The 15,282-nt window shown below is 50.0% G+C and overlaps 2 protein-coding genes across 2 annotated transcripts; both read left to right on the top strand.

Annotated features, from left to right (window-relative positions):
* Positions 1-3,427: 3,427 nt before the first annotated feature.
* Eid2 (EP300 interacting inhibitor of differentiation 2) lies at positions 3,428-5,968 on the top strand. Its single transcript, XM_021168677.3, has one exon. The coding sequence runs from the start codon at positions 3,596-3,598 to the stop codon at positions 4,304-4,306; it is 711 nt and encodes a 236-aa protein (XP_021024336.1). The 5' UTR covers positions 3,428-3,595; the 3' UTR covers positions 4,307-5,968.
* Positions 5,969-11,294: 5,326 nt separating this feature from the next.
* Eid2b (EP300 interacting inhibitor of differentiation 2B) lies at positions 11,295-12,312 on the top strand. The gene has a single exon (XM_021169081.3). It carries the CDS (start codon positions 11,350-11,352, stop codon positions 11,803-11,805), a length of 456 nt encoding a protein of 151 aa, XP_021024740.1. The 5' UTR covers positions 11,295-11,349; the 3' UTR covers positions 11,806-12,312.
* Positions 12,313-15,282: the final 2,970 nt, after the last annotated feature.

The raw sequence follows: 15,282 nt of genomic DNA, 5'->3' as shown, positions 1-15,282 counted from the left end.
TTGCGGGTAAGAGATGCTAGATATATGCTTGGTCTTGGGCGTCCTGAGCCAATGCTGATCCTTTCAGAGCCCACAACAGATCAGTACAGATATCACCAGAGTCGAACTTGGTGAACCAGTGAGTTCTATTGGGGTTACTTACAGGAGCAGAAATGACTTACAGACAAGCTGTATCACCAAAGCTCGATCCAGCATGAGTGACAGCTTACAAAGCTGAGCAGCTGGAGCACACCGCACACCCTGGAGAAGGCTAAATAGGTTGGAGAGTGTCCTCCCAAGTGATTCAATTGGTCTAAACCTCTTCCAGGCAGCTTAGCTGGTTTCTGCTTCCTCCAGGCAGCTGGTCTGGTCTAGGGGTCTTCTTTGCGGCTTTGCTTGTCTGAGAGTGACTCTCGGCAGCTTGTTTACTTTGGGAAGGAGAGGCCTAGCGAGTCTGATCAGTTTCAGGGACTTCCTGAAGCCATTTTGAGATATTTGCCTTCCTGCTTAAGGAGCTTCCCTGCAGACTGGAATGTTTCCCTCTCCGAGAAAACTGTCACACAACTTGCTCTCCACTGGGCTGCTGCCACCCGAGCCCCTTTCATACTATTTCTACAGTTTACATGAGTACCCTTCAAAGCCTGCATGTTAAAGACTTGGTTCTTAGGATGCTCCAGGGGGGTGCTGTGAGCCTTTACAAGACACAGCTGAGTGAGTAGGAATGGTCCCCACAGAATGGTATGTGTTTATGCTTGGTCCATAGGAAGTAGCGTTATTAGGAGGTGTGGCCTTGTTGGAGTAGGTATGGGTTTATTGGTGGACATGTGTCACTGGAGGTAGGTGACACAGTCTTTGTTTCTTGCCTGCAGATCAAGACGTTGAACTCTCAGCTCCTTCTCCGACACCGTGTCTGCATATTTACCTCCATGGTTCCCACCATGATGATAATGGACTAAGCCTCTGAAACTGTAAGCCAGCCCCAACTGCTTTTCTTTATAAGAGTTCTTGTGGCCGGCCATGGTGGTGCATGCCTTTAATCCCAGCACTTGGGAGGCAGAGGCAGGTGGATTTCTGAGTTGGAGGCTAGCCTGGTCTACAAAGTGAGTTCCAGGACAGCCAGGGTACACAGAGAAACCCTGTCTCGAAAAAAACAAACAAACAAACAAACAAACAAAAAAAAGAGTTCTTGTGGCCATAGTGTCTCTTCACAGCAGTAGAAACCCTAACTAAGACGATGACTTTATATGAGGTTCTTAGGTTGTGGGAACAACCACAGTCCCAAAAGCAACTGTGGGACTCGGTCTTGTCATTCTCTCTGCTTCATGGCTCATGATGCAAAGGGTTCTCTCCACCATGCACTCCCCAAATGATGTGCCCTTAGCAACGGCCTACAGCAGTGAGATGCTCAATCTTTGACTGGACCTTCGGAATTCTGGGCTAAATAAACCTCTTTATATATTGGCTACCTCCGGTCTCATTGTGGTAACTTGATGCTACAAATCGATGTTACTAATGTTTAGTCACTAATGACTAATGTGACTAGATGTACCCATCAAATTACATCACAGTGGGCACATGCACAACTGCCAAAGAGCATGGCAACAGGCTCTTCTCTCGTGACAGCTCCTCCTACAGTGTTCTAGAAGCAGAGGCATTGTATGCATCCTACCTGAGCATGCAATCAGATCCCCCTTCTATTGCATCCGTGTTAGACCTTGAATTATGCAATCTCAGTAAGACATAGCCACTTAAGTGCCACCTGGAAAGCACCAGACAGTCTGGCGGGGACAGGAAGGGGGGTTGAGGGGGGGAACCCTACAGTTTCTGTAAGAGATCAGCATTAGCTCAGGATACTTCAAGACCAAGGTCTCCTACAAAAGAGATCTATTTGCCCCAGAGAGACAAAGGCAGGGAGTAAGAGATAAATGCTGGAGATAGAGGAGGAGGCAAGAGGGGAGGGAGCAAGAGAAAGGGAGATTTCTCTAGAAGGAGGCAAAGGACTGGGATAGAGAGGAGACAGATGCGGCACATTCTGCAAATGGCAATTAGTAAAGGCTCAAAGGGAAATCCCCGTGATAGGATGAGGTGTTTAATTTTGATTGGACAGGTTAATTTGGATAGCCAAAGGGAGCTTTTGATTGCTGGACTTCAGTGCTTTGATAGCAGGACCTTGATAGCCAGCTTCAGGAGGAGGAAGCTTTAGGGATGAGATCTTACAGTTTTCTTAGTAAAGCATTGGGAATAGGAGAGAAGGGCAAGGCCTGCCAGAGCTGTGTTTTGCCAAGCTCTGGACAGCTAGAGCCCCTTCGCTTTCCAAAAGTTGTGTTCACAACTCGGGGTCTGACTTGGGGAAAGAGTGATATTTAAGAGTCCACAAAGGAAAGCAGATAGTTGACTAAGTGACATAAGTGACGGGAAGGACTTGGCTGCTAGTATACACCAAAATGTTGAGCAGTCACCAAAGGTCTCGAGTGCCCTGTGAGCAGCCGACTCACGGGAGACGTCTGCTCTCTCTTACTGTCCCATTCTTTTCTCAACATGTTCGCACGCACGAAGACTTCAGAGAACAACTTTTGGGCGTCATTTTTTTCCTTCCACCATGTGGGTTTCTGGGATTGAACTCAAGTCATCAGATTTTTGGGAAAGTGACTTTACCCACTGAGCCATCTTGTTGGCCTTTATGGTTCAGTTGTAAGTCTATCTATTTTTTTTTTGCCTTTAATTGATAAATCATAGTATAGTTAATAGGTTAATATAGTTAATAATAACCTGTACTAGGTTAGTTAACTATCTAGGCATGGTGAGACATGCCTATCATCCCAGACTCAAGAAGCAGAGGCAGGAAGATCAGGAGTTCAAGGCCATCCTTGGCAGTCTGAGCTTCGTGAAACTGTTTCAAAAACACAACCAAGAGACCAGAGACCTGGCTGCAAGGTTAAGAGCACTGGCTACTCTGGTAAAGGTTCAATTCCAGCACCCAGAAGAGTCCAGTTCCAGAGGATCCTGCGCCCTCTTCTGGCTTCTGTTGGCATTGTATTATGTAGTGCACATATAAACATGGAAGCAAACCATCATGTCCATAAAATAAAATACATACAAATAAAGAAAACTTTTTTTTTTTTAGTTTTTTCGAGACAGGGTTTCTCTGTGTAGCCCTGGATGTCCTGGAACTCACGCTGTAGACCAGGCTGGCCTTGAACTCAGAAATCCGCCTGCCTCTGCCTCCCGAGCGCTGGGATTAAAGGCGCGCGCCACCACGCCCGGCAAGAAAACTTTAAAGACTAATTTTAAAACTAAAATTAAATTTAGAAACTTAAACCGATTGGTGGAAATGTGAAAGAGACCCCCCCCCCCACCCTTCAACAGAAAGGATGCAACCGCTCTTCTGACGGCTAGGTAGCAATCTCAAGGCTCGCCAGCAAATGCCCGGAGGACACGCGTGCGCACTGCTCCTCGGCTTCGCCGTTGGAGCTACGCCTGCGCAGACGGCGAGGCACGCGACCCCCTACCCGTGCGCAATGCGCTCGTGGACGCGCCCTCGCGTGCACGCCCCGCGCCTCACGGCCCCGTTCTTCCCGGGTCTCCGCGAGCAGCGGTGCTGACCCCGCGGTCCGACATGTCGCAGCTGCCCGCAGTCAGCAGCGCCCCGCAGACGGGAGCAGCGAGCCGCGACCGCCGGCTCCCGCAGGCCGAGGTAGGCGGCGGGCGGCGTGCACTCCCGGGTCCGGCGCGACCTGGGGAGACTCGGGGACGCCCAATGGCGGCGGCCCGGGAAGGCCCCGCAGCCCCTGCGGCGGCGCCCAGGGGAGGCCGAGTGGCTGCAGCCCGGGAAGGCAGGGCGGCGGCGGCCCGGGGAGGCCCTGGGGCGGCGGCCCGGGGCGGCGCAGCGGCCCGCGAAGGCCCGGCGGCGGCGGCGGCGTCCAGGGAAGCCCGGATGGCAGAGGTGGCCCGGCTGCTGGGCGATCCGCTGGAGGAGGAGGCTCCGGAGGGCAGGCCCCGGTCCAGGGCGGGCGGCCTGGCCGCGATGCCGTACATGCGCTTCCGCCACCCCCTCAGCGTCTTGGGCATCAATTACCAGCAGTTCCTGCGCCACTACCTGGAGAACTACCCGATCGCCCCCGGCCGGATCCAGGAGCTGGAGGAGCGCCGGCGGCGCTTCGTGGAGGCCTGCCGAGCCAGGGAGGCAGCCTTCGACATAGAGTACCTGCGTAACCCCCAGAGGGTGGATTTTGACATTTTAACCTTTACCATAGCCCTGACTGCATCAGAGGTGATCAATCCCCTAATAGAAGAACTGGGTTGCGATAAGTTCATCCACAGAGAGTGAAGAGTCGGACTGCGGGGAGGGCACGGCACCAAGACCTCGGCATCCAAGTGAAACCGCATCCTGCAACTTGGTTTTAAGAAGTCAAAAGGATCTTGAGAATGAGGCAGTGCTTCCTCAGAGGGAGGAAACGCGTCAGAAAATTGGGGGTGGGGGGGGAAATGTCGACAGCATCGTAAGACTCCTACCGTTTCTTGAGTTTATGATCGGTTGAAATTTCTTGTGTTATGGAAAAGGTCCATCCTCGTGGCTTCGTTAATAAGTAAAGGACGGTTTTGTAAAACTGTAAAGACTTAAAATTGCCAGTAATAGAGCCCACGACGAAGACGACGCGTGAAGAGTTAAAACTGGTTTTAGGACGAGGTTTCTGTGGAGAACTTGACCTTGTCAGAGCAGGCAAAGTCTTCACGTCAGAGTCAACAAGAGTGTATAGTGTAAGAGGGATTTTGTGTCTCAGACATTGTGAATGGCGAACAACATAAATATTGTATATAGTATGTGATAAATCGTGTTTCCAAACATACCAATTTTCTGGGGTTTTATTTTCCATTTTTCAAATGTTTTGTTTCGTCTTTGTTTTGTAATTAATCTATTCCTAAGTCCCAAGGCTATGAAGGATTGAGAGTCTTTTGTCCTTCTCTCCTTGTCCCCATACCTCATGCAGCCTCTGAAGGCAGTTTCCCTCCTTGTTTCGTTTTTTAAACACAAAATTTTATTTCTCAGCAGAGTTGACATATTTTGGTTTGGATATTGTGATTTATTGTGAAGATGCCTTAAAGAACCTTCCCGACCAGTATATTTACTCCTTAGGGCTATATTCTCTGGTTACGCTGTTATGAACCAGGAATATACTGGTGGACGGTGGGCTTTTTCCCATCTGTTTCTCCTGGCAGTATGACGCCACCTCTGGTAGATTGGCGCCTGCGCACACCAACTGGCCCGTGGGCAGGCACATACTGCTTCAGTTCTGAACGCATTTTTCATGTCTACCATCCCAAGGTGGAATAAGTCTTATACTTGATGGTGTTATATACCTACTACTTTTGGGGTTTTTTTTTTTGTTTTGGTTTTTGGTTTTTTTGAGACAGGGCTTCTCTGTATAGCCCTGGCTGTCCTGGAACTCACTCTGTAGACCAGGCTGGCCTCGAACTCAGAAATCTGCCTGCCTCTGCCTCCCGAGTGCTGGGATTAAAGGCACGTGCCACCACACCCGGCTTTGTTTTGTTTTGTCTTTTAAGTTTCCATAAAATTGACGGTGCGTCTCACTAGCTTCTTAGGCTTTTTGTTCTTGGTAATATCTGTAGCCTGATGTCTAGACGTGACAGTCCTGGGCCAAAGGCTTGCCTTTGTAACTTTACAGATGCAGCTAATTGGCCTGTTGGTCCTCCCACCAGTGATTGATAATTGGATGTTTTCTGACTCCCTAGCCAACCATCAGATGCACAGTGCTTACCAGACTGACGGTAGAAAAAAAGACATATCAGTTGTAAGGTTTTTATTGTAAGTTATCTTTTCACTTAAGAATGAAAAGGTTGGGGGCTGGAGAGATGGCTCAGCGGTTAAGAGCACTGACTGCTCTTCAGAAGGTCCTGAGTTCAAATCCCAGCAACCAGATGGTGGCTCACAACCACCGTAATGAAATCTGGCGCCCTCTTCTGGAGTGTCTGAAGACAACTATAGTGTACTTACATACAATAAATAAATAAATCTTTTAAAAAAGAATGAAAAGGAGAAGCCTGGTGTGGTGGCGCACGCCTTTAATCCCAGCACTCAGGAGGCAGAGGCAGGCAGATTTCTGAGTTCACGCCAGCCTGGTCCTCAAAGTGAGTTCCAGGACAGCCAGGGCTACACAGAGAAAACCTGTCTCAAAAAAAAAAAAGAAAGAAAGGAAAGGTGGCTCAATGATAGCACACTTGCCTAGAATCCCCCAGTGAGGGGCTGGGGGCGTTGCTCAGTGGTAGAGCCCCTGCCTAGAATCCCCCAGTGAGGGGCTGGGGGCGTTGCTCAGTGGTAGAGCCCCTGCCTAGAATCCCCCAGTGAGGGGCTGGGGGCATGGCTCAGTGGTAGAGCCCCTGCCTAGAATCCCCCAGTGAGGGGCTGGGGGCGTGGCTCAGTGGTAGAGCCCCTGCCTAGAATCCCCCAGTGAGGGGCTGGGGCGTGGCTCAGTGGTAGAGCCCCTGCCTAGAATCCCCCAGTGAGGGGCTGGGGGCGTGGCTCAGTGGTAGAGCCCCAGCCTAGAATCCCCCAGTGAGGGGCTGGGGGTGTGGCTCAGTGGTAGAGCCCCTGCCTAGAATCCCCCAAGGAGGGGCTGGGGGCGTGGCTCAGTGGTAGAGCCCCTGCCTAGAATCCCCCAGTGAGGGGCTGGGGGCGTGGCTCAGTGGTAGAGCCCCTGCCTAGAATCCCCCAGTGAGGGGCTGGGGGCGTGGCTCAGTGGTAGAGCCCCAGCCTAGAATCCCCCAGTGAGGGGCTGGGGGTGTGGCTCAGTGGTAGAGCCCCTGCCTAGAATCCCCCAAGGAGGGGCTGGGGGCGTGGCTCAGTGGTAGAGCCCCTGCCTAGAATCCCCCAGTGAGGGGCTGGGGGCGTGGCTCAGTGGTGGAGCCCCTGCCTAGAATCCCCCAGTGAGGGGCTGGGGGCGTGGCTCAGTGGTAGAGCCCCTGCCTAGAATGTACAAGTCTCTTGGGTCTGATCCCACCCCCAACACACACCACAAAAATCTAGTTCCTTTTCCTCTCATGACTGTCCAGATTTTTGTTGTAGTTGTTGTTTTGGTTTTGGTTTTTTTCTCTGTGTAGCCCTGGGTGACAGTCCGATGGCCCTCATGGATGCACAGTCTGATGGCCCTCATGGGTGTCAGTCTGATGGCCCTCATGGGTGACAGTCTGATGGCCCTCATGGGTGACAGTCTGATGGCCCTCATGGGTGACAGTCTGATGGCCAGTCTTGGTGGTCAGTTTGACTTACCTGAGGAAAGGGCCGTCAGGTGAGAAATTACCTTTAGCACTTTGGCCTTTGGGTAAGTCTCTGAGGCATTTCTTCATTGCCAATTGATGTAGCCCACTGTGGGCAGTGCCATCTGTAGGAAGAGTGGTTGGACAAGCCAGGAGAGGAAGCCAGTAAGCAGCGTTCCTCTGTGGTCTCTGCCTCAGTTCTGCCTGGGCTTCCCTCAGGGATGGACTGTGCGTGACCTTAGAGTTATAAGCTGAAATGAATTCCCCACAATTGTTTTGGTCAGTGTTTTATAACAGCAACAGAAAACACCAGGGCATACGGCAAGGGCTCTCACCCTGAGCCATCTCTCTGACCCTCTGACTTTTTTTTTTCCATGTGCATTGACATTTTGCTGTATGTATGTATGTATGTATGTATGTATTATTATTATTATTATATAAGTACACTGTCGCTGTCTTCAGACACTCCAGATGGCATCAGATCTCACTACAGATGGTTGTGAGCCACCATGTGGTTGCTGGGATTTGAACTCAGGACCTTTGGAAGAGCATTCAGTGCTCTTACCCGCTGAGCCATCTCACCAGCCCAGCCTGTATGTATTTTTGTGTGAGATCCCCTGGAACTGGAATTACAGACACTTCTGAACTGCCATGTGGGTGCTGGGAATTGAACCCAAGTCCCCTGGAAGAGCAGCCAGTGTTCTTAACCACTGAGCCATCTCTCCAGCCCCGCTCTGACTTCTGTTTATTGGCTCCTTGGCCACTGCATTCTGTTTAATGTGGTGAGTGACCATGACTTGTGAAAATGATTTCCATAGCCATCTATCCATAGTCTCTGGAGAGATGGCTCAATAATTAAGAGCACTGTTGCTCTTACAGAGGACCCATGTTCATTTCCTAGCAATTACATGTGAGCAGCTCACAAACACAAACATCTGCAATCCCAGTTCTAGGGGAGGGATCTGATCTCCTATTCTGGCCTGCACAGGCATCAGCCACGCAGGCAGAGCACTCACACACATGAGCTAACGAGAAAAGGAATGGTTGTTGGGGCTGGAGAGATGGCTCAGCTGTAGGAGCGCTTGCTGCTCAATGGTGAGAACCAGGATTTGGATCCCAGCACCCGTGTTGGGCAGCTCACAGCCACCCCACAACTCCCACTCCAGTGGATCCAGTCCTCTTTTCTGGGTGCCAAGGTCACCCACTATACTGGCTGGGTTTTGTGTCAACTTGACACAGCTGGAGTTATCACAGAGAAAGGAGCCTCCCTTGAGGAAATGCCTCCATGAGATCCAACTGTAAGGCATTTTCTCAATTAGTGATCAAGGGTGGGAGGGCCCATTGTGGGTGGTGCCATCTCTGGGCTGGTGGTCCTGGGTTCTATAAGAGAGCAGGCTGAGCAAGCCAGGAGAAGCAAGCCAGTAAAGAGCATCCCTCCATGGCCTCTGCATCAGCTCCTGCCTCCAGGTTCCTGCCCTGTGTGAGTTCCAGTCCTGGCTTCCTTTGGTGATGAACAGCAATGTGGAAGTCTAAGCTGAATTAACCCTTTCCTCCCCAACTTGCCCCTTGGTCATGATGCTTTGTGCAGGAATACTAACCCTGAGTTAGACACCCACACACGTGTACATACACATTCACAAACACAAAAATACATAAGCACACACATATAAATAAAAATAACACATTTTTAAAGGGAAGTCTGTTGAATTTTGTCAAAGGCCTCCTCAGGTTATGAACATAACAGACATGGTACAACCTGTAATCCCAGCACAAAGGAGGCAGCAGCAGGAAGATGCTAACCTGGAGGCCAACTTGTGCTGTGTAGCAAGACCCTGCTTCAAAACCGAGAATCTACAGATGCGATCCTAGGTTATGTCAGATGCACCATGGCGAATTATGGAATCATGTTGAGACTAACACAGCATGGTCTTTATATTCTTTTCAAATTTACTTTTTTTTTTTTTTTTTTTTTTCGAGACAGGGTTTCTCTGTATAGCCCTGGCTGTCCTGGAACTCACTTTGTAGACCAGGCTGGCCTCGAACTCAGAAATCCGCCTGCCTCTGCCTCCCGAGTGCTGGGATTAAAGGTGTGCACCACCACACCCAGCTCTTTTCAAATTTACTAACAAGCTTTTTTGTGTGTATGACAGGGTCTCACTACGTGTATCCCTAGATGGACTGGAACTCTATGTAGACCAGGATGGCCTTGAACTCACAGAGCTCCTCCTGCCTCAGCCTCAAGTGCTGATTGAGCCCAGAGCAGCACCACTGAGCTACACTCCCAGGCAGTACGTGTGCATCTCCCACAGTATATACATAGTGTCAGAAGACAGCTTGCAGGAGTTGGCCTTCCTCCCACTCTGTGGGTCCAGGGGATGCAACTGAAGACATCCTCAGCACCGTTACCTGCTGAGCATCTCGCTGGCCCTCTAACCCTAGGCATATTTTTACTTTGAGTCATGGTCTTCATTGCCTAGACTGTCCTTGAAGTCTGTAGCCCAGGCTATCCTTGAACTTTGTCTTTTGGCATTGGACACCTAGGTAGCTGGGGTTCCAGGCTTGAGCTGCTACCGCTCCAGATGCTAGTGTTGGGGACAGCAATGACAGGTTGGAGACATGTAGCCTCTGGATTCCTCAAAGGCACGAGAAGGCAGGTGCAGAGTTGATTAGGTGACGGAGATACAGCTGCATTTCAGACTCTTAGCACACTTTTCACATTAGCCCAGGCCGGCCTAGAACTTGCCAAGTAGCCCAGGATGAACATAATCTCATCTTCCTGCCTCCACCTCCCAAAGACTGGGATTGCAGCTGTGCTCCACCACGGGTAGCTCTCTTGTTTTCTGAGATTATCGACAGGCAGTGGCCACCCTAGGAGAGATTCAACAGTGTATTACACACAAGTAAGGGAAGTGCTGCCACTGCGTGGGGGAAAGAGGCGTGGAAGTGCCGAGAGAAATGGCTACACCAACCGTAACGAGCAAAAATGAAGAAAATATGCCAGCAAGATGGATCACTAGGTAGAGGCGTTCACTTGCCAAACCTGACAACCTGAGTTTGGATCCACATGGTAGGATGGAACTGACTCCTAAACGTTATCTTCTGATCTCCATACACCTGCCGTGGCTCGAACGTGTCTGCACACACATAGCTAAATGTGACACAGAAGCCAGACTAGAGCACAACTGACTAGCAACTTGAGTTCAATAAGGTTGGAAGGAGAGAAGGCCACAACGTTGACCTTGACCTCCACAGCTGCATGGTTCCGACTTACACAGACACACTAAAAAACAGCCCGGAGATTAAAAGCACTTTTTCTTGCAGACAACCCAGGTTCAGTTCCCAGCACCTGTGTGGTAGCTCAAAACTACTTGCTTCCTCCCTCCCCACCTTTCCTTCCCCCTCCCCTCTCTCTTCTCTGTCTCTCAGATAGGGATCAAACCCAAGACCTTACACCCTAGGCAAGTTCTCAGCCACTGAGCTATCTCTAGCCCAGTTCACAAACACCCTGGAACTCTAGTTACCAAACCGTCTGATCAGATACCGTCTTCAGATTTTCTTAGGATCCAGACACACATATAGCTTACATATACAGATATGTAACAAAACACCCATATATGTGTTTGTTTGTTTGTTTGTTTGTTGAGACGGGGTTTCTCTGTCCTGGATCTGGCTCCAGAGATCCACCTGCTTCTGACTCTGGAGTGCTGGTATTAAAGTCGTGCGCCGTGCGCCGTGCGCCGCCACCACCGATAATTCCAGTTTTCTGGAGGCAGAAGCAGGCAGATCTGAGTTCCAGGCCAGCTAAATGTACATGGACGCTGCCTCAAACAAGGCAATAAAATAATAATAATAATAATAATAATAATAATAATAATAATAATAATAATAATAAAGTAAAGTATGTGATGCAGCCCCTGCTGGGTTCAGAACTGGAGGCGGCCGTGGCGGTAAAGGCACATGGCACCCCTAGAGGGCGATAGAGGTCCGGGCAGCCGTCCTTACGCAAGCACTTTTGTTTTCCAGGGCGCCGAGGCCCGCGCATGCGCACATCTTCACGCTGCCGCCGGAGCCGGTGCTTCTGAGGATTCATCGGTGGCAATGTCCGAGCTTCCCGGAGAGAGCAGGATCCCGGACCTGAGCCCCATGAACGGCGTCGGCGACGTCCTGCAGGCGGGACTGGGCGGAGGCAGTCCGGTCCCCGAAGCCCAGGAAGACCCGCTGGCCACAGCCTCCCAGCCCATGGCGCCGGCCCCGGGCCTGGCTCCCGGGCAGTTCCCCGGCGTGGCGGGCCTGATGGCGATCCCGCACGTCCACGCGCCGCTCCTCCTCCTAGAGCTGTACGAGCAGCGGATGTTCGAACACTATCTGCACACCAACCCCCTGATCCCCACCAGGCTGCTCCACGACATCGAGGAGCGCCGCCGGGTGTTCGTGGAGGGCTGCAGGGCCAGGGAGGCGGCCTTCGACGCCAACCCCCCGCAGATGGACTCGCACGCCCGCGCCTTCATGCTGGCGCTCACGGCCTCCGACGCCCGCGGCCCCACCGCCGACTGAGGGGTGGCCTTCACCTATAACCTCCGAGGAAGGGGGCCGGAGGACCGGGACTTCAAGGTCATCCTCCGCCATGTAGCGAGTTGGAGGCCAGCCTGGGCTACAGGAGACTGTCTTTTAAAAATAAAAAAAATAAAAATAAAAGATTGGTGGCCAGGAAGTCAGGTGACTCTTAGAATCAAGGGCAAAGGCAGATGTCTGGGCAAATGTCATGAGGTGGGGAATCCAAGCCAGAATCCAGCCGTGGGCAGGGTGGAATGAAGCTGGCCGGGAAAGAGAAGGGCACTTGAGGCTGACAAGCGAAGAGGACTCTTCGGACTTGCACCTTGTGACTGTCAGCAATCTTTCCCTCCCCTGCACTGGTTGAAAATCATGGTTGCTTCACTGCCAAGGACGATGGTTTTGCAAAGATGAAGTCTAAGAAAGATCAATGAAAAAGACCATAGAAATCAACGGAGATGCGGGAAGAAACCAGGGGGTGTGCTTGTTAGATTCCTTTGCTCCCGGGTTTTACTGGAGTAAGAAAAGAGCTGTAAACCACTTGGACATTTCAGAATTGAGGGTCGTCCCATCGTCGGCTGACAAGATCCATGTATCGTTACTTCTTGTGTTTGATGTTCTGTAGACGAGTTGTAAATATTCAGATAGGGAAAATGATCTATGTGTTGTGAGATGAATATTTTTCCAGACCTTGTGTAATTGCAACCATGCGGAAAATAGATGAGTGATTATTTAAATGATGTAGGCACAAGACTCAAATTACGCAAAAGATACTCTGGGAAGTTAAACTTATCTGCCAAATTGAAAATAGGTATCCATACAGATTTGTGTTTTCTGTAGGGTTTTCAAACAGTTTTATAAGGCATATATGAGCTGGTACCAGTCTAGTTATCCCCCAATCCTGGGTGCTGAGGATGGACCCCAAGCCTTCTTGCCCTGAATCAAGGTAGGGTAGGGTTTTGGCTCAGTGGTTAAAGGTGTCTGCTGCTAAGCCTTATTACTGAAATTGATCCCTGGACCCAAGAGGTGGAAGAATCCACACCCATTTCCTCCGAGCACCACTGGTGCACACGCAATGTGAAAAAATCTACATAGTACTTATATCAGCATCTGAGGTTTGATATGTTCGGTTATTGTGGAGGTAATTCTATATTTTTTTTTAATGACTACTATTTAAGTCTGTATCAACATATTTAATGAACTAGTTGTCTTCTGGATATCTGGGTTGTTTGAAAGTGTTTCCTTTTGGTTGTTTTAAAGATTTATGTGGGGGCTGGTGAGATGGCTCAGTGGGTAAGAGCACCCGACTGCTCTTCCGAAGGTCCAGAGTTCAAATCCCAGCAACCACATGGTGGCTCACAACCATCCGTAACGAGATCTGGCGCCCTCTTCTGGAGTGTCTGAAGACAGCTACAGTGTACTTACATATAATAAATAAATAAATCTTTAAAAAAAAAAATAAAAAAATAAAAGATTTATGTGTATGTGTGTGAGCCTGCATGCATACGTGTGTGCCGTGTCCATGCAAAAGACTGAGGAGACCAGAAGAGGGTGTTGGGTCTCCCAGAACTACAGTTTCAGGCAGCTGTGAGCCCCCATGTTGGCTCTGGGAACTGAACCCACTCCACTGAGTCATGTCTCCAGTCTTATTTCTTGTTGTTGGAAATAGGGTCTCTCGTTGTCGCTCTGGCTGGCCTAGAACCTGCTAAGTGGGTAGACCAGTCTAGCCTTGAATTCACAGAGATCCTCCTGTCTCGTACCTAGCTTTTCTGTGGGTTTTTTTTTTTGGGGGGGGGGTGTTGTTTTGGGTTTTGTTCATTGGGTTTTTTTATTTGTTTTTTTGTTTTGGTTTGGGGTTTTGTTTGTTTGTTTTTTGAGATGGGGTTTCACGGAACTGTGGCTGATGACGAATTCCTTGATCTACTTCCCAGGTTCTGGAACTAAGGGTGGGTCACTGCCCCTGGCGTTGCTTTGGTAGCATTCTGTGTTGCCTTTGCTCTTTCTTAGACTTAAACGGAGCAGTTACGGGGCAAAAGCATTGCTGTTTGTCTTAAGGATTCCCTGCCCTCTTTGGGCCTCTGTCTACTTCCATTCACCAAGGAACTCTGTGCCTCTTTCTCCACAACAGTCTTGGCTTTGGGAAAAACTCACACTAAGAGCACTGACTGCTCTTCTGAAGGTCCTGAGTTCAAGTCCCAGCAACAACATGGTGGCTCACAACAATCCATAATGAGATCTGATGCCCTCTTCTGGGGTATCTGAAGACAGCTACAGTGTACTTACATATAATAAATATTAAAAAAAAAAAAAAAAAAAAAAGGCAGTCGGAGATGGGTGTGATGGCGCACACCTGTAACCTCAATGCTAAATACTCCGGAGGCTGAGCCAAGCTGGTCCAGAGCTTAGGCCAGGGATGGCAGGCGGCACATGACCTCAATCCCTGCACTCAGGACACAGCAGCAAGCAGATCTCTATGAGTTTGAGGCCAACCTGGTGTACCCAGGTTCCAAAACCACCTTGGTTCCATAGTGAGATCTTCAAACAATAAAAAGTCTAGAGCAGCCTGGGCAATTGAGCAGAGAACTAGAAAACGTGCTCAGTGGGTAAACAGTTTGCCAAGAAGCCTGGTGATCCCGGGAACCATGTGAAGCTGCAAGGGCTGGCCCCTCCAGAGATGTCAGTCACTCTCCACATGCGCATTACCACACAGTAAACCTTTAACAATTCACCCACCCCTCTGAAGTAGGTTACGGATGGACCTCGACAGCAGTTGATGCTTCTGCCCTGCAAGGATGTTTGTAGCTGCACACGCTCAAACCTTGCTGCTTCCTGCCTGATGCACAATGGCCTTGTAGCCGAGTATAGTTGACAGCTCCAGTCTCAGACTCAGAAGGATAGGGCAGGATGGTTGAGTTTGAGGCTAGCCTGACACTTCATTGTGAGACCCCATGTGGGGTTGGCCACTGTGAATGGTAAAAGGGACATGCTGACATCAGCCTTCATTGGGACACTTGCAGCTCTGGGAGCACCGGGTCTTCAGAGACTTGTACTCTCCCCTATTTTGACAGGGAGAGGGGTTCAAGACAAGGTCACTGGATAACCCTGGCTATCCTGGAACTCCATAGACCAGGCTGACCTCAAACTCAGAGATCCACCTGCCTCTACCTTCTGAGTGCTGGGACTGAAGACGTGTGCCAACACTACCTGGCCTTTTTTTTTTTCTTATGCAGCCACGTGGTCTTCTCAATTTGCTCCATGTCCTTGGGTTTTAAAGCTTTTAGAGGTCTTGCAGCATTTTTTGCTAAGAATATTTTGGGATTTATGGCTGGTGTGAATGAGGTTTTGTTTGTAAATGGCTCCTGGCATCCAGCTTGTCCAAAACACCTTTATCCATTACACTGCACCATCTTGCCTCCACCATCTCACAAATAAACCATATCTTTTTTACTTACTTTTAAAATATTTATGCATATGAGTGTT

The sequence above is a fragment of the Mus caroli genome, unplaced genomic scaffold, assembly GCF_978045245.1.
Source record: "Mus caroli unplaced genomic scaffold, Mus_caroli_1 scaffold_8, whole genome shotgun sequence".
Taxonomy (NCBI): domain Eukaryota; kingdom Metazoa; phylum Chordata; class Mammalia; order Rodentia; family Muridae; genus Mus; species Mus caroli.
This window is presented reverse-complemented; position numbering and strand designations above follow the sequence as displayed.